The sequence below is a fragment of the Phyllostomus discolor genome, chromosome 3 (genome assembly GCF_004126475.2).
Source record: "Phyllostomus discolor isolate MPI-MPIP mPhyDis1 chromosome 3, mPhyDis1.pri.v3, whole genome shotgun sequence".
NCBI classification, from domain to species: Eukaryota; Metazoa; Chordata; class Mammalia; order Chiroptera; family Phyllostomidae; genus Phyllostomus; species Phyllostomus discolor.
In genome coordinates, this window is record NC_040905.2 from 44606019 (window position 1) to 44623140 (window position 17122).

At 37.5% G+C, this 17122-nt stretch overlaps 1 protein-coding gene across 2 annotated transcripts; it reads right to left on the reverse strand.

The window, feature by feature from the left end:
• Nucleotides 1–4847: 4847 nt before the first annotated feature.
• On the reverse strand, nucleotides 4848–17088 carry ANKRA2 (ankyrin repeat family A member 2). 2 transcript variants are annotated; one of them, XM_036020408.1, is made up of 10 exons: nucleotides 16922–17088; nucleotides 16608–16730; nucleotides 14036–14429; nucleotides 13233–13391; nucleotides 9750–9815; nucleotides 7498–7595; nucleotides 6892–7017; nucleotides 6530–6596; nucleotides 5916–5996; nucleotides 4848–5346 (listed from the first exon to the last, which is right to left on the reverse strand). In XM_036020408.1, the coding sequence occupies exons 3-10, from the start codon at nucleotides 14322–14324 to the stop codon at nucleotides 5291–5293; spliced, it is 942 nt and encodes a 313-aa protein (XP_035876301.1). In that variant the 5' UTR covers nucleotides 14325–14429; nucleotides 16608–16730; nucleotides 16922–17088; the 3' UTR covers nucleotides 4848–5290. The 2 variants fall into 2 exon arrangements, with proteins under 2 accessions (XP_035876301.1, XP_028384709.1); XM_028528908.2 differs by lacking the exon at nucleotides 16608–16730 and having other exon boundaries at nucleotides 16922–17087.
• Nucleotides 17089–17122: the final 34 nt, after the last annotated feature.

Below are 17122 nucleotides of genomic sequence, written 5' to 3' on the forward strand. Positions count from 1 at the left end.
TTGCTGTGAAATGATAAATTGGCCTCAGAGCTTTTAACTAGTGGCAATAAAAGGTCATTCTCCACCTGTCACGTAATAAGATAGTGGAATTCCAGGTGTCTCCAGAATAATTTCTCTGCTTTGTGTGGATTTTTTTTTGTTCTGCATTACAGTCACGTGCGGCATGAGACACTTCAGTTATGTGGGACCATATATACAATGGTGGCCCTATAAGGTTGATTACAATGGAGCTGAAAATCTCCTGTCCACTAGTGACACTGCTGTGCAATGCATTTCTCACATGTTTGTGGTGATGCTGGTGGAAACAAACCCACTGTGCTGCCAGGCGTGCAAAAGTATTGCGTACACTACTATGTGTAGTACATAGTACTTGATAGTGATAAACGACTATGTCGCTGGTTTGTGTATTTACCATTATTTATTGTTATTTGAGAGTGTACTCTTTTACTTATTAAAAACATTTGCTGTAAAGGATTATGTTGTGTTACTGTGTCTCTTGAATGCGCCATTTTCTCTTGTGCTTGATTTAATCTCCTGTCGTCTTATGAATTTGGTATAGCTTCAGTGTAAAGTGCTTATAAAGTCCACAGTTGTGTACAGTGATGTCCCAGTTCTCTTGTTCGCTCACCACTCACTCACTGACTCCCCAGAGCACCTGCCAGTCCTGTGGGCTCCATTCATTGTAAGTGCCCTGTACAGGCATATCACTTTTTATCTTTTATACCATATTTTCACTGTACCTTTTCTATGTTCAGACACACAAAACTGACTGTTGTGTTACAACTGCCTACACGACTCAGCACAGTAACATGCTGTGCAGGCTTGTGGCCGAGGAGGAGCAATAGGCTGCATCGCACGGCCTCGGTGTGCCGCCCGGGTTTGTGAGGTTGCGCTCTGTGATGTTCGGACGACGACACGTAATGACACGTCTCTCAGAGTATCCCTACCGTTAAGTGGTGCATGACTTATTTAAAAACAAAAAGCAAGGTTCTCTCAGTTGTGAAAGAGCTAAATTTCTTAAATTGTTTTGTCTTCTATGTTTATCTCAAACTATTTTATTATCATTTTGGTTAAAGGTGACCCGCTGTTGTTTCTGAGCACCCATGCTGCTACTTACATGAAGTGCCTACCTCTTCTTTGATACATTTTTTGAGTTTGCCTCTCCAAGATCAGATTCTAAACTTAGAAAGGAAATACTTCCAGGCTGTCTTGTATACTTGCAATCATCTTTGAGATTTCCCAGAGGGCCTTTGGAAGATCACCAAGCTTTGTTACTTTACTTTATAAAAAGAAGGATGCTAGTCAGGTTTCTTTGGTATTTTACATATTTCTTAATTAGTTCAGTACTATTCTAAGAGCAGCGTGGGAAGGATTGTCAAGTCAGAAATAATGTTCAGCCTTCCCTAGGTCGTTTCTATGGGTAAAATGTTATTAATGTAAATATTTCAGATATCGTGTATTTTATGGAAAGGCCCTGGAGATTTGTTAATGTCCTTACTAGTATATCCTTACCCTCAGGGAAAATACTGACCAACTTTTTAATGAAATAATTATGTAGAATACCACAGTAGAGAATTTTACTCTTTTTTCCGATATTGTTAATATATCAGAAAAGCTAATCACAAGTATTCAGCCTCATGATCACTCTTGCTTTTACTGGATGCTTTTCTGAAGGTTCTGCCCTAACCTCAGAGTCTTTAAATGTTAGAGCCTCATAGAAAGCCTCGTAGGAAGCTACGAAGGATACTAGGTACTCTTAACTACTGCTACTATAGACTCTTGAGTACAAGCTTCATGCTTGCATCACTTTAACACCTTTCAGACTACACAAGTAGACTGAGTCAGAATGTCTGGATTCTAAAATTCCAGATTCTTCTTAACGCAGACATACTTCATGAAAGTCTATGGCTTGACTCAAGGTCCTGGGAAGTAAAAATTACATAGGACTGCATGAGCTGATGAAGAAAATTTTAATTGTGGTCATTTGTGTGGAATATTGTTGTATTATTTTTTATATTTTATTTTTAGGGCTATATACAGAACCCCTTTCTCTTTCTTGGTAAGCGTCTAAACTTCAATTGAGTAGACAGTGTATCAGTAAACTGAAATGGAACTTTTAAAAATGGTGTCTGATTCTCTCTGATGTCCTCAGAATTCAGAAACAAATACTTTCAGTGAGTGTTCTTACCTTTCATGACAAAATAGTTACTGGCCTAGATTCAATAAGAATCTGTCTTTTTTACCAAGATATAATTGTAGATTGTTCAATCAAAGCCATACCTAGAGGGTTATATTTGAGAGTAATGCTCTTAGGTATAAGAAGTCCATATTAAGGAATGAAGGGTTCACTTTATCTGTGGAGCTAATGCCAACAAAACACTCCCTGCAAAAGTAGCCTGATCCCGCCCTCCAGGACCCAATCTGACTGGTGGTGAGAAAGGTCACCTCCTGGAAAGCCCAGTAGTTTGGCAAATTTTGCTGACTTCAAGAAGGGAGGAATTTACCCTGATTTAGTGATACTGTAAGTGCAATCTGGTGGGAAAACTTTCTCGGCTTAGTCCCCTAGCCTTGGAATAGGGGAGTGAATAATCGAGGCTGTTCAAGTCTTGAGATCCCTTATGAAGGCTTCTGAATAGAAGGTAGGTTGGGTTATTTTTGTTTGTTTGTTTTTGCCTAATTAGTTGCTGAGTATTTTTGCTCAAGTTTTGCAGAGATAACTTGAGGCCTATACAATTAAACTGCTGCATGTGTCTAAATAATCAGGGAAAACCTAAGATCAGCATTTTTGTGACCAAGAATAACCTTTAAATATTATTTGAGTCCAAGGCAGAAGGCAGAAAATTTATCTGAAACTTGGAAATAAAGAAGCAAGGGAGGCACATCCTCCCTCCTACTAGGGAGAATTCTTGGGTTGCACCCCAGATGGACGGAATCAGATTCTGGGTGGGATCCAGCAGTCCGAATTTTAACAAGCCCCTAGAGATTCTGATATACACTAAAGTTTGAGAACATTACTCCAGGGGAAACCACTTAAACTTAAGCTCACTGTTTACTACTGATTAAAGGTATCAGACTCAGTGAAGTCACACGTTGTATCACAGATTTCTGTCTGGTAGAGATGCAACTAATGTCTGCCCAGTGGAAAATGTAGTCTTAAAGGTTACGGTTTAAGGCCTTGTTGGACATTAACCAGACTTGCCTCTAGCTCAGCAGTCTCACACTGACATTACCTAAAATAGCTAGCTCTTGGAATTAGTTTTAATATCTTACTAATTTTCTAATGAATGAGTTGAATATAATCTTTGACAGGTGTTCATTTAGTAGTTACATGAGAATAGTAGTTCTTACCCTTTAGAAAATTATTATCAGTGTATTTCATGCTGTGGCAATAGTGAGCCCTAATACTAGGCAGTGACTTGATGGGAGGACTGTGGTCTGCTTTTGCTCAGTATGTTACACTAACATCAAGCATGGCGTCTGGTTCGTAAGCTCCGAATAAATATTTGTGCAATCAATAAACACTACCTAAATGATATGGGATTTTTAAAAGCGGAATTTTACAACTGGCCCTTCAAGTGTCCTTCCTGTTGTTTTAATTAACTTGTATTTGTGTCTACTTCTTAAAGGGATTCTCCTGGGGTTTGTTATCAGGGACCCTGAAGCAAAAGATGATAGAATTGGAAAGGGAAATTTTCTTTAACTATTCTCTGAGATCTGCTGGTTGTCGGGACTAGGAGCGAAGGAATTATTTCAGAGACAGTCTCAACATAGGTCATCGGGCTGCTCTTCAGTTGCAGAAAGCACATGCAAGTGACACTTAGAGTGATGTGCCCACATGGATCCCCGGGTTTTGTTACCTTATAATATGAACAGGAACTAACACTTCCTGGGCATGTGCCATTAATAAGGAAAGGAACCAGATGAAAATGTGAATGGTTTTAGGTAAATCACCCAGAAGCGCTAGGAAACCGTTGCCTAACTGACAAGTGAAAAACTAGCACCACTTTCAGGTGATTAGATGGCCTTTGGAGGGAACATCTTTTGTTCTTCTTTCCCTGTGGTTTCCCCTTAGGTCTTTTCCTCCTGCCTTCCAGACGGTCTGGGGGCAACAGTGGGTTGTTAACTGGTCATTCCCTTCTGCCCCACAAATACTCCACACAGTGGTGCATATCATGCTAAACAACTTCCTGCCTCCTGGAAATTTAGATAATGAGTAGAATGATGAACAAGGGGACTTAAGCTCCAGTACCACAGCAGCATCCAAGATGACTGGCCATGATTAACTGATTGAGATCCCTCGCCCAGAGTCATTTCTTGGTATGAAACTTTAAGAAATTATATTGCCTGCTTCTTCAGCTTTTCCTTTCATTCCATATCTTTCAATTTCTTCCTCTGTGCTTAAATGAGCTAGATAGTTTATGTGGACAACCAAAGTATCATAACTGATATAACATCCATTTTCCAGATGAAGTGACTTAACCCAAGTCCCATGCTCAGTGGCCGAGTCAAGTCCGGCCCGTGGCTCTCTCCCAGACTCTGGCGTGACACGGGTGTGTAGTGTCCTTTAGTAGAATTAAAGAGCAGCTGGCTGTTGTTGAAGGACTGCCTTCTTCACGGAAGACATTTCCTACTGGAAAGCTTACTTACAAGAGAAAAATATTCTAAATATCTTTCTAGAAATGACAATCATTAAATCTTAGTTGACTTACATTTAATTTCTTTTAATTATACTGTCTGACCTAATGGAGTGTCCTGGCAGGACATTAGGGTTAAACTAAAAATCCTAAAGGAATCCCTTAATAACCTTACTTAATTAAAAAAAAAAAACTAGCATGCAAATGGAGAATGTACTTTATTTATTTATAACATTTTGTAAACAATCACACTGTGCATTTTTAATTCAATAATAACAAATTTTTTTCTATGATTTATAGCAAACTCTATATAAAGACAATGAGTTAATATAAGAGTACAGATGAATAGGATAGAATAATTTCTGAAAATGTTAAATTACAGCACTCGATACAAAGACAGACAACAATGTACCATAGAAATTTACATGCCACAAAACATTAATTTATAATTTTAAATATGCCATAAAACACATTTATAAAAAAGCATCAACATTAATTTTATTATAAACCAGTGAATTACTCAGAAGAATATTTATTAAAACTTAGTAAAAATCAGTAAATATTGCAACTGAGGTAAAAACTTACAAGTAAACAAAACTATCATTTAGAAGGGCCAAAAAGTGAACGGAAGGGCAGGCGCACTTTGACGACGCTCTCTACTCTCTGATATTTTGAAGCAGCTTCAGTAAATGTGACTCAATGACCTGTTGAACTAGAACAGACAGGAGATCAAGACCAAACATGTTGATTTAAAAACTTTCAAAAGAATTATCAAATTCAATCTTATATCCCCAACTTTTCCTAAAACAAAGTTATTTCTAAGTTGGATATACTCATATTTTATGGGCAATATGATGCTTAAATAGATTTAAAATTTAGCCTATCATTGACTTACTAATTGCCCAAGTTACTAAATTTTCTGTTCTTGGTTTCTAACTTTTGCAACTGAAGGAGAGTCCAGAGTACAAGGTTGTTCTAAGGAACAGAAAAGGGCAACTATAAGAGCATTTTATAGTTTGCTATGAGAATGTTAAACACATCTTGTAAATAGGTGTGTATTTATATTCCAGCAACTAATTATCTGGGTGGGTGAAAAGTAATGGTAACAAAACTCATTTCTAGACTTTGTAGGAATGTTTTCATTTTGCCCACAGTCAGGAGTTAGGGTAACATGCAGTGTTCTGCATGTTACAACAATGAAAATGGTTTGGATCACTGGTTTGTACTATCTGCAGAGCTTTAGTAAAATGAAACCTGAGCATTCTACAGTATAATACTTACCACTTCGATAGCCCAGGGCTACAGCTAAATCCATAGAATTATATCCAGAGTCGGTTTCAATTGTTGGGTCAGCTCCGTTTTCTATACCAAAATAGAAAAATCTACATAAATAAATGAAAATGTGGATATGTTTGCCTATTACTGACTGGTGTACAAATAGCAAGACAGATTTTCAGCAAATTTGAAGAGTATCTTCAAGATGATGTGACAAAGTACAGGCTACACAGAGTGCACAGAATTCGCTTTGGTGGGTGGAAGGGAAGACATTTCAAACAAACAAGCATCCTCTAGAGCAGCTGAAACTCACAAACAACGACAGGCAGAACTTAAACATAAAGACTCTGCGGACAAAAAAACCACCGGGGATTCACATGTGACCTCCAGAAGGGAAGCAACCAGGACAAACGCTCCGACTGCAGGCATGCTGTGCGACGGAGCTGCCTCTCCTCGGGCAACGTGATGGCAGCAGGTGCTCCACCGTAAAGAGCAGCAGGATTAGTGTTTTTAACAATAATTAATGCTTCTGCTGAGTAATACTAAGGGAGGCCAGCTTATAAAAAGTAAAATAAAGTCCTCTTGGCATTTTCTAAATATTTTCATTTTTATCTGCTTACCTAAGAGCATTTTTACACACTTCACATGATTTCCATGCACAGCATAAAGCAAAGGTGTGCCTCCATTCTATAAAAGGAAAAAGTGATTTAGTTTTTCAAGATGAGCAAGATTTGAAGAATTTAATGTTGCTGTGAGAAGTTTTACTAAGAATTGGGCATGTAAAAGTACTTTAAGGTAATTTTAATATTTTGTGAAGAAAAATCAGAATTACTAAGTTTATGTCATTAACTTTTCCTTCTAGGTGTTTCATTAACTAATTGCTTATTCTTCCAAGTGTTTACTAAAATTTATTATGTCTCCCCAAACCAAATAAATCCTCGAGTTTCTTACAATAATGTAAAACTTGGTGTCACAGACTCACCCAATCATATTCATTTACATCAACTCCACAATCAAGCAGCATTTTGACAATATCGGTGTAGCCTTTACTACAGGCCAGAGACAGTGCACTTTCCCGACCTTTTCCTAAAAGCTGGGGATCAGCACCCTGGCATGGGAAGTGGAGATAAAAGACTTTTCAATTCATGCAAACAAGAATATTGTTATTTCTGTCAACAATAATCACAGTTCAACACTCAGGTCAGGTAGTGTTCTGGGGTTAATACAGAAATAACACAACCTCTTGTTATCAAGGTTGTCTGGATGCCTCCTTTCTCCACCTCAGTCCTAACTATCCCTTCACTCTGGAGCCAAATGACATCTCTTCTATGCTGCTGCTCCTACAAGGCTGACAGTGCTTCTGTTCCCACTGCACTTACAGGGGGCTGGGCTTGGCCTCTCACTGTTTCATGTATGATTAGTTCTATCTGCCCAACTAGATTCATGTTCCACAAGAACGTGCAAAGCATTAAAAAATTTTGGATCCTCTACCATTACATCTAGTTGGCTGGAGATACTGAAACTTTACTGAAGACTTAACTGAACTTAAGTAACTGTACAGGTACATTTTCTGAGGCATTTTCCTTACATTCTGAAGTAGAAACTCTACCACAGCTATTTGCCCGTGTGCTGCAGCCCACATCAGAGGAGTAAATCCTTCTTCATCCGTGTGATTGATAACATTTTCTATTTAAAAGAAAAGCAATTTTTGTGATCTAATTTAACAACCACATATTAACATCACCATGAAAATACTGGCATTCTAAAAAGTTGATATTACTCAGTGAGGATGACTTCGTGCTGACTTTTGTTCACTGAAGTCCTGCTATGTGTTGTTGCAATTTGCAGTCTGACTGTACTAAAATTGCCTCAATGTATATAACTGGATTCAAATAGCATATCACTTCAAGTATAAACTAGGAGACACGACATAATTCTAGGCACAAGGTAATCTATAGAACAATGGGCTTGGAATCAGGAGACCAGAGTTTGGATTCTGGCCCTATCACTTTCTAAAAGTGTGATTCTGGGCATGCCATTTGATTTCTCCAATACACAGAATAATACCTTGCTTATCTCAATGCGTAGTTGGGAGAATCACAATAAAAATGAACTTATATAATAGCCTTCAGCATTACATAAATATATACTATTATAAAACTCCAAAATCTTACTAAAGCATGTTCTAGTCTACAGATAACATTGCTGCCTTTGAATTTCATTCATTCTGGGTGGTTGCTAAAATAATATAATGTGAATGAAGACTGAATAATTTGAAAGGCAATACCATGAAATTCTACCTTGAACCTTATTTTGTTCCCCAGATTTAGTCTACTAGTTTTAAAGTCCACAGCTCTTCCCTGACATTTATTTAGTAGCTTGAGAATAAAACCTTCAAATATTTATAAACAAATGGAAATATAATGACGAAGTCAGTCTTTCTTATAAAAGAATAACATGATTAAAAAGTAAACATCTTTTATCATGTACATTGTATTCAACCAATAAAGATGAGACAACTAACTAATTTTTTTGGAAAATGAAAATAAATGTAAAGCTTGATCTTTATCTCACGACACCAAAACATATTTCATATGTGTCAAAGATTGAAAAGTAAAAAGGAAACCACAGAAGTTCTAGAATAAGGCATGAATAAATTCATTTATAATCTTAGATAGAGTATGAAATCCTTTCTAAGCAGGACATAAAAATTAGAAGTCACAAAGAAAAAAGTAAATTTACCACTTAAAAATATTAAGCATTTGTTTGATAAACATCACAAAGCCAAAGGAAAAATGACAAATTGGGAACAAATATGCAACATGAGCAACAAAAAGCAGATTTCTTTAATTTTGATATGGGTTCACAGAAATAAACACAAAAGGAAATTGAAATATTCCATAATTTCAAAACCGTAAACAAAACCAGTATGAGACACTGTTTTTAGTTTAGTCCACTAGTATCCTGTGTCAGTGAGGGTAGGGGAAATAGAATCCTAACTCTTGTGTGAAGACAGGGCAAACACCTGGCAATAAATATAAAAATAAAAATTCATACACCTTTTCAACCACAAAATATTCTGAAGGAATTTACTCTACAGATACATTTAAAAAGAATGGCAATACTGTTACTTAGTAGCAACAAGTGAATCAACCAGCACCAGGGGGACTAGTTAAAAAATAAAGCATACATGTATGCAATACAATGCAAAATCATGGACCCGTTTAAAAGAATAAAATATATCCTTGGGTCTTAATACGAAAAGATTTCCAAACTATTAAGTGAAAAAAAGTAAAGTGCAGTATTTTTCCTTTTGTGTAAATAAGAAAAAGCACATCCCCTGGCTGGCGTAGCTCAGTGGATTGAGTGTGGGCTGGGAACCAAAGTGTCCCAGGTTCGATTCCCAGCCAGGGTACATGCATGGGTTGCAGGCCATAACCCCCAGCAACCGCACATTGATGTTTCTCTCTCTTTCTCTCTCTCTCTCTCTCTTTCCCTCCCTTCCCTCTCTAAAAATAAATAAATAAAATCTTAAAAAAATATCATGATCTTTAAAAAAAAAAAGAAAAAGCACATCCATATTCTCATATACAACTCCAAATATAAACAGAAATGTTTTGTAGAAGAGTTTTCTGAAAATATAAAAACCTTACTTTTCCTTTTGAGGAAAAGGCTAGGCTTATACGGGAAGCTATGACTTTTATACTTTAGAATATTGCCTTGTGAGATTATACAACCATTTTTTATCTTTATACTTCTTTGTATAAAAAGAAAAAAATAACAAGTCTAATAAATCCTATTACGTTTGTTTTAAATACATTTTTAAAAATAGGCTATTACCTTGTTCAATGCGAGTAGCCAGGTAGAGCATCTCTCCCTGAGCAGCTAACTGGTGAACAGATAAAGCTGAAACAGTACCATAAAAAGCTTCATATATCTAGACTCTCTCATCATCCCATTATTCATGTTTGTGCAGCAATTTTTTAAAAAATATACTTTATTGATTATGCTATTACGGTTGTCCTGTTTTTCCCCCTTTATTCCCCTCTGCCCTGCACACCCCCTCCCACCTGCGTTCCTCCCTTTAGGTGGTGTCCATGGGTCGTACATATAAGTTTTTTGGCTTCTCCATTTCCTATACTATTCTTAACCACCCCCTGTCTATTTTGTACCTACTATTTATGCTTCTTATTCTATCTTTTCCCCTTTTCTCCCCCTCCCCACTGATAACCCTCCCATGTGATTTCCATTTCTGTGATTCTGTTCCTGTTCTAGTTGTTTGCTTAGTTTGGCTTTTTTTTTTGGTTCGGTTGTTAACAGCTGTAAGTTTGTTGTCATTTTATTGTTCATATTTTTGATCTTCTTTTCCTTAGATAAGTCCCTTTAACATTTCATACAATAAGGGCTGGGTGATGACGACCTCCTTTAACTTGACCTTATCTGGGAAGCACTTTATCTGCCTTTTTATTATAAATGAAAGCATTGCTGGCTAGAGTAATCTTGGATGTAGGTCCTTGCCTTTCATGACTTTGAATACTTCTTTACAGCCCCTTCTTGCCCGCAAGGTTTCTTTTGAGAAATGAGCTGACAGTCTAATGAGAACTCCTTTGTAGGTAACTCTCTCCTTTATTCTTGCTGCTTTTAAGATTCTCTCCTTATCTTTAATCTTGGGTAATGTAATTATGACGTGCCTTGGTGTGTTCCTCTTTGAGTCCAACTTCTTTGGGACTCTCTGAGCTTCCTGGGCTTCTTGGAAGTCTATTTCCTTTGCCAGATTGGTGAAGTTCTCCTTCATTATTTTTTCAAATAAGTTTTCCATTTCTTGTTCTTCCTCTTCTCCTTCTGGCACTCCTATGACTCGGATGTTGGAACGTTTCAAGATGTCCTGGAGGTTTCTAAGCCTCTCATTTTTTTGACTTCTTGTTTTTTCATTCTGTTCTGGTTGAATGTTTCTTTCTTCTTTCTGCTCCAAACCATTGATATGAGTCCTAGTTTCCTTTCCATCACTGTTGGTTCCCTGTAGATTTTTCTTTATTTCACATAATGCAACTTTCATTGCTGCCTGGGTCTTTTTTATGCTGTCGAAGTACCTAGTGAGTTCCTGGAGCATCCTGATAACCAGTGTTTTGAACTGTGCATCTGATAAGTTGACTATCTCTTTATCACTTAGTTGTATTTTTTCTGGAGCTTTGAACTGTTCTTTCATTTGCGCCATTTTTTTGGGGGGGGGGGTCTTGGCACACCTGTTACATAGTAAGGGGCGGAGCCTTAGGTATTCACCAGGGTGGGGCAACCCAAGTATTGCACTGTGATGTTGTATGTGGGGAGGGGTCTGAGAGGGAGCAGTGCTGCTTGCTCCACTCTCTGCCAGATTTCAGTCATTCTCCCCCGCTTCCCACAAGGAAATTGGGCCCTTCTGGTGCTAATTCCTGGGTGGGTGGGTTTGTGTACATTCTAGGACCCTGTGGGTCTCTCCAACGAACTCTCCTGTGAGCCTGGGAGTTTCTCCTGCTGCTGCCTCAACCCCCACAGGTGTTTTCAGTCAGAGGGTTGAGGCTTTATTTCCCCATGCTGGGACCCTGGGTTGCGCGGTCTGTCTCGTTCCCCCGTTTCTCCTCCTGGTTTATCTGTACACGAATGTGGGGCGGCCCGGTCTGCCAGCCACCATCTTGCTGTGACCTCTCTGCCCGGTGGCCTGTCTCTGCTCCTCCTACTGGTCTGAGTGAGTGTTTCTTTTTTAACTCCTTGGTTGTCAGACTTCCATACAGTTCTGTTTTCTGTCAGTTGTGGTTATTTTTTGTTTTTAAATTTGTTGTTGTTCTTCTTTTGGTTGGGTGAGGAGGCACAGTGTGTCTACCTATGCCTCCATCTTGGCCAGAAGTAGCAATTTTCCTTTCCAAAACAAAAACTATCATTCTATTGTTAAAAAAATAAACCTAACTAAAATATACCCTAACAATGCAAATAGTCATGCTGTATCTGAGAAGTGACTCCTATATGTTCAAGGTAGTTCTGACATTTGCAAAGTTATTATCAATAAATATGCAAATTTTTACATTCACTAGCAATGCAAATTGTTACTGATCTAATCAATCAAAGAAATGGCTTGGGTACTTAATTTTTAAAATGCCATCTCTTTATGCAAACTTATGAAAGAGTTGGGTCTAACAAAGACACACCTTTCATGTTGTCACTGATTAAATCCACTGAGGTCCCAAATATCATTATTTCAAGATTCCATGGCTTTTTCTTACATTTAGGAGGAACAAGATGGTAAATGGACAACTGACTTTGAGAGTAAATCCTCGAGGGCAGACCTAGCTGTGGTTAATTTGGTATGTGCCCTTGGATAACTGATTAAACAGTTTTATCTGTAACATGAGGTAGGTATGTGAACCACATGATTTCTAGATGTTTTGAGTTAAAAAATTCTACAGTTGGAATGTTTTAAGACAATCTCCATTTTAAACAAAGATAAACAGGCACTGTTCCATGACACTTAAAAGTTAGGCACTTAAAAATTATGATACTTTAAAAACAGGCACTTAAAAATCAGTATCATTCGATCCTTGACTGCAGTGATGTGGTTGGGGGTCCTTAATGCAGAAAGGAAGGCAATTGGGGAGCAGTTGCAAATTTATACAAATTAGACAGAAATGACCAATAGGTAGAGTAAGACACGTGCTACAGCATACGGTTTGAAGTCAAGAGGGATATAGTGCTTCCAAAGTAAAGAAATGTATTTTACCATGCACTAGAATATAGATGTACTTACATTGTATTTTCACATGTAGTTCCTAACATTAAATTGCTAACTGGTTTTGGTATATTCTGTCTGCTATACAGAAAAACTTCACTTCTTCTCGAGTGATTATACACCTTTAAAAAAGCCTGTAGGCTCTAAGTTTTTAAAAAGGTAGTTTAATACTTATATTCAAATTCAAAATTACAACAGAAATCACTCTGCTTTTACTACAAATAACTTGTGGATCAGTGATCTAATTTATAAGCAAAATGTAAAGCCTTGCACTCCAAGAACACAAAACACAATGTCTTACTTTGCACAACGTTTAGAATAACTTACCTTTTTTTACAGTAAACTGTAAGGGTTTTAATATTTCAATCTGTATGTTTTAAACAGGGAAGCATAAAATGTGAATAATTTGAATATGCAGTAATCTGTGAAAGAAATTTAAATTACTAAAACTATTGAGTTTTCCCAAATGGAATATGCATTTAATGAAAATAACATTTCAAAGCCAAACTCTTGAAACCATTATATTAGTAACAAGGATTGTTTAAACACTGGTGGGAAATACTTACAATTTGCTAACAGAGGTGTGGTTGAGACCTCATTTCCTCTGTGTTTGTTGGTCAAGGTAGTTGACTGTTTTATGGGTGAGAAGTGCTTTGTTGTAGAGGGAGTGTAGACATGCCTTACTTGGATTCCCGGAGAAGGAGACGTATGGATATTGCATTCAGCTAAGTAAAATAAATTAAACACATTAAAACAACATTTTAATGACAAAGCATTTCAAAATTCTATGTTGACATTTACATTAAAAAATACATGAGGTATATCTTCAACTGTTTCTCAAGTGATATTTAATTATTGTTTGTCATTAAGAAATCTATACTACCATAGTGAAAGTTCCAGAAAAAAATCTGTATTAATGTTGAGCAACTTTATTCTGGAATTAGTATTTTTATTCAATAGATTGTTATAAACCTACAATATAATGACATATTTCACTGACTGAAAGCACAGGAAGCTAATACTGATCAAATATTCATAGAATAGGGAATATTATGCTAATTAACTTGTAAAAGGCACCAATATTTTTCTCCCATGATTTAAAAAGGTACAATAAGGAATTACATAAAAGACTTCTCCTTTTGACAAAGGTGAAGCAAGAAATTTTTAAAAAATCAACATGTACTTTGGACATTATATAATATGAAGTTATTTCACTATGTCTTCTGTAAGATTCTAGAAAAACCATATTGGAAGATGACTTCCAAACTTTCTTCCCAAACTCAAAATCTCATGATCAGAAAGGGAAGAAAAAAAACAATAAGTAAACAAAAACAAAACAAATGCAGATATTTATACCATAACTTTCAACCTTTAAATAGGACAGATGCCACCTCCAGGTCCGAGTTAACCTGATCTTGAATATTTTTACTATCCTCTTCATTTAAGGACTTCACAAATCGAGAGCACACGTTCATATCAAATCGGTTAGGCAATATGAATTTCATTCCCATGGCGACACCCTGAGCCGATGCTTCTTCTGCATTTGCATCCAGCTGATGTTCTATTTTAATGTCTGGCATGCCAGTTAGACTATAACTGCTGGGACACTCTTCCACTATTAGCTGGGCTCCAAGGTCCAGATTCGCTGATGTAGCCATGATTTCAACTGTAGTTTCAATAATTAAAACAGTCCTTCATAATTTCCTTTTGCTTTTTTAAGAGTGATATCCAGTGTATTCTTGAAATTTGGATATTAAAAAAATCTGAAAGAAAATAATTTAAAGTATACTATCAACTTTGGCAGAAGTACACAAAATAATCATTTTCAATCAAGTATGCAAACAGTGCTCTTACAAGCATCCATTAATAACAGAAAGCATACAACATTCATACGCAGAGAACCCTGGATATAAACCTAAGCTTCTTATTATCTGTGTGTGAACGTGTACAAGTTACTCCAACTCTCTAAGCCTCAGCCTCACCTGTAAAATGGGGAAACCCACATTAACCTCACAGTATGCTGGTAGACCAAATGAAATACAGTAACATTTTAATCTTCATCACTAGGTTCCAACAAATTTTAGTTATCTTGTAATCTCCTTTTCTATTCCTGAATATTGTCAGATGGATAAAAGATCAGGCTAATGATAAGAAATAACCTTTTATGTGAAAACTTGAACTCACTTGAGGTTCATTTTTGAGTATGCTCTGTTTGTAAGTGGCTCTCAGTGTGAATTTAAGTGAGAACTCATGATGTACCCAAGTCTGTTGGCATCGACAACACCAGTGACTCCTGGATAGTGACTTTACAAAGCTTTGGTTATGGTGAACTGAAGATATATTTCTTTATCAGTTTTTGTTCAGATCACATGTTACCAAAGTAATTTAGGTTTTTATGAAAATTGAAGAGATTATAGACTGGCTTCCTTTGCTTTAGAATCTCTAGGACACTAGGATCAACGTAGAGTTTTTGGCTCTCAATCTTTGTTATAGGTATTAATTACATTTTTTCAAATATAAACTGTACCATGAAGTCAAAAACTGCTTACTCCCAGAGTATAGATTATAAGCACACCTGTTATTGAATCATTTACTGTTATTTTAGGATTAGTTTTCGGTAATCACTGGCACGTCTCCTATGGACCTTAATATAATTTTAAGGGAAATTTCACTATTGCACCTAAAATTGATTCTAAAAAAATGAAGAAATCCAAGATATATAATTTTCCCAGATATATAATCACTGGGACATGAAGACAATAACATCCCATTAATTTTTTCATGTTACAGTTTACTGTCTCTTAGAAATTCTGAGAGAGTGCAGTGTTTAAAATTGAAGAATGCATTAGTGAAGCAGAGGTTGGCAAACCATACATTTACTGATAAACATTTTGCAAGACTGATCCTTGTAACACTCCATTGAATAGTCAGGGCAGGTAATCATTATGTCCATCATAGAAAAAATGGGAGGGATTCATAAATTATGAGGAACCTATCCAGCTGTTCTGACTCCATCACCTGCCCCCTACAATAAGCAGCAACACTAATCCAAAACTTCCAAAAGAGAAAGCATTGAAGAAATAACAAATTGTAATGATAATTAAAAAAGAAAGTAACAGATAACAAAGTCAATATACTTTAGCGAAGGAATGAAGGAAACCAGAGCAGGAAATCAGTCGTGATTCAAATGGACATGCAGGGGCAATGCAGAGGTCTTTAAAAGGGTATTGCAAGGTGGGAAGAGTGTTTCCTTAGGTCAGAGCCAACCCTACAGACTTCTACCCTGAAGATGCCTAAGTGAAACTCCCATGAGTACTCTCGGCACTCTGCGTGTATTCCTATTTTAGCATTTATCATTCTCTTGAATGTTTCCATTTCGATTCTAATAAATTTTCTGAAAACTCTTCTAGGATGAGGACTACACTTACTAATCTTTGCACACAAAACAGTGCTTGGTCCTATCAGGTGTTCCATAAATGTTTCCTAATCTAAATTTTAATGTGTCATACTCTTTTCTATCCTGGAATGACCCTGCATGATGCTCTACAAACACCTGTTAATTACATCTGGTGTTCCATTCCCAACGTCACTACTAGTACTAGCTGTGCAAACTCTGGACAGACAAATTGAGTAAGTCTTGAGACTCACTTTATTTATTTATAAAGATGGTTGAAATATGCATGTCTAATAGTTTTTCCAGCTCTAAACATCGTCCATGTTATAAATCAGGGTTTATAGGTGGAACTACAGGTCTTTGAAGGGAACGCACCTGGGGAAAAAAGGAGCAGAAATAGAGCTCTGCTCTTGGCACTATTGTACAGAGGAGAAGCAAAGCTGATTAGGTAGGCCAAAATTTCGAAGAATAGGAGAGGAGAAAAAATGATCAGGAAGAGGAGGCAGTGAGAAAAAGACATAAGGCCAAGGGTAGCTATGATCGTCACCTCAATCTATCAGAGCCCAGGGATGAAAAGAGAACCTAACGCGATAAACTGGGCAACTGTGCTAGTTCCCAATGGACGCTAATAGTAGGTGTCTCCCTGGTTCTTCCTAATCCTGGAGTTGTCCTGCAAGGAGAGGAAGATACTATAAAAATTAATGATGCTTCACAGGCGACAGGTGTCTCAGCGTCCAGGAACAAGAGCCCACTAGAGGGAAGACTGTTGTCGGGAGGGAAGTCCGCCCCGTGGCCACCCGCCAGCTCTGCCCAAAAAGTCCTAGCGCGGATCAGTTACGGCAGGTGGAAACTCTGGCTCACCCGCAGCGGGCGGGTCCGTGGGACAGGGGTCTGAGGCCGACCGGGTGGGAGAGCAGGGTCTCGCGACCACCTTCGACAGCGAACAGCGAGTTGGGCCTTTCCATCCGCGGCCTCAGATTCACTTGTTTGACTGCGACGTCACTTCCGATTTCTTCTTCCGCTTTCTGGACTGAAAACGTGCCGCAACATTGCAGCCGACAG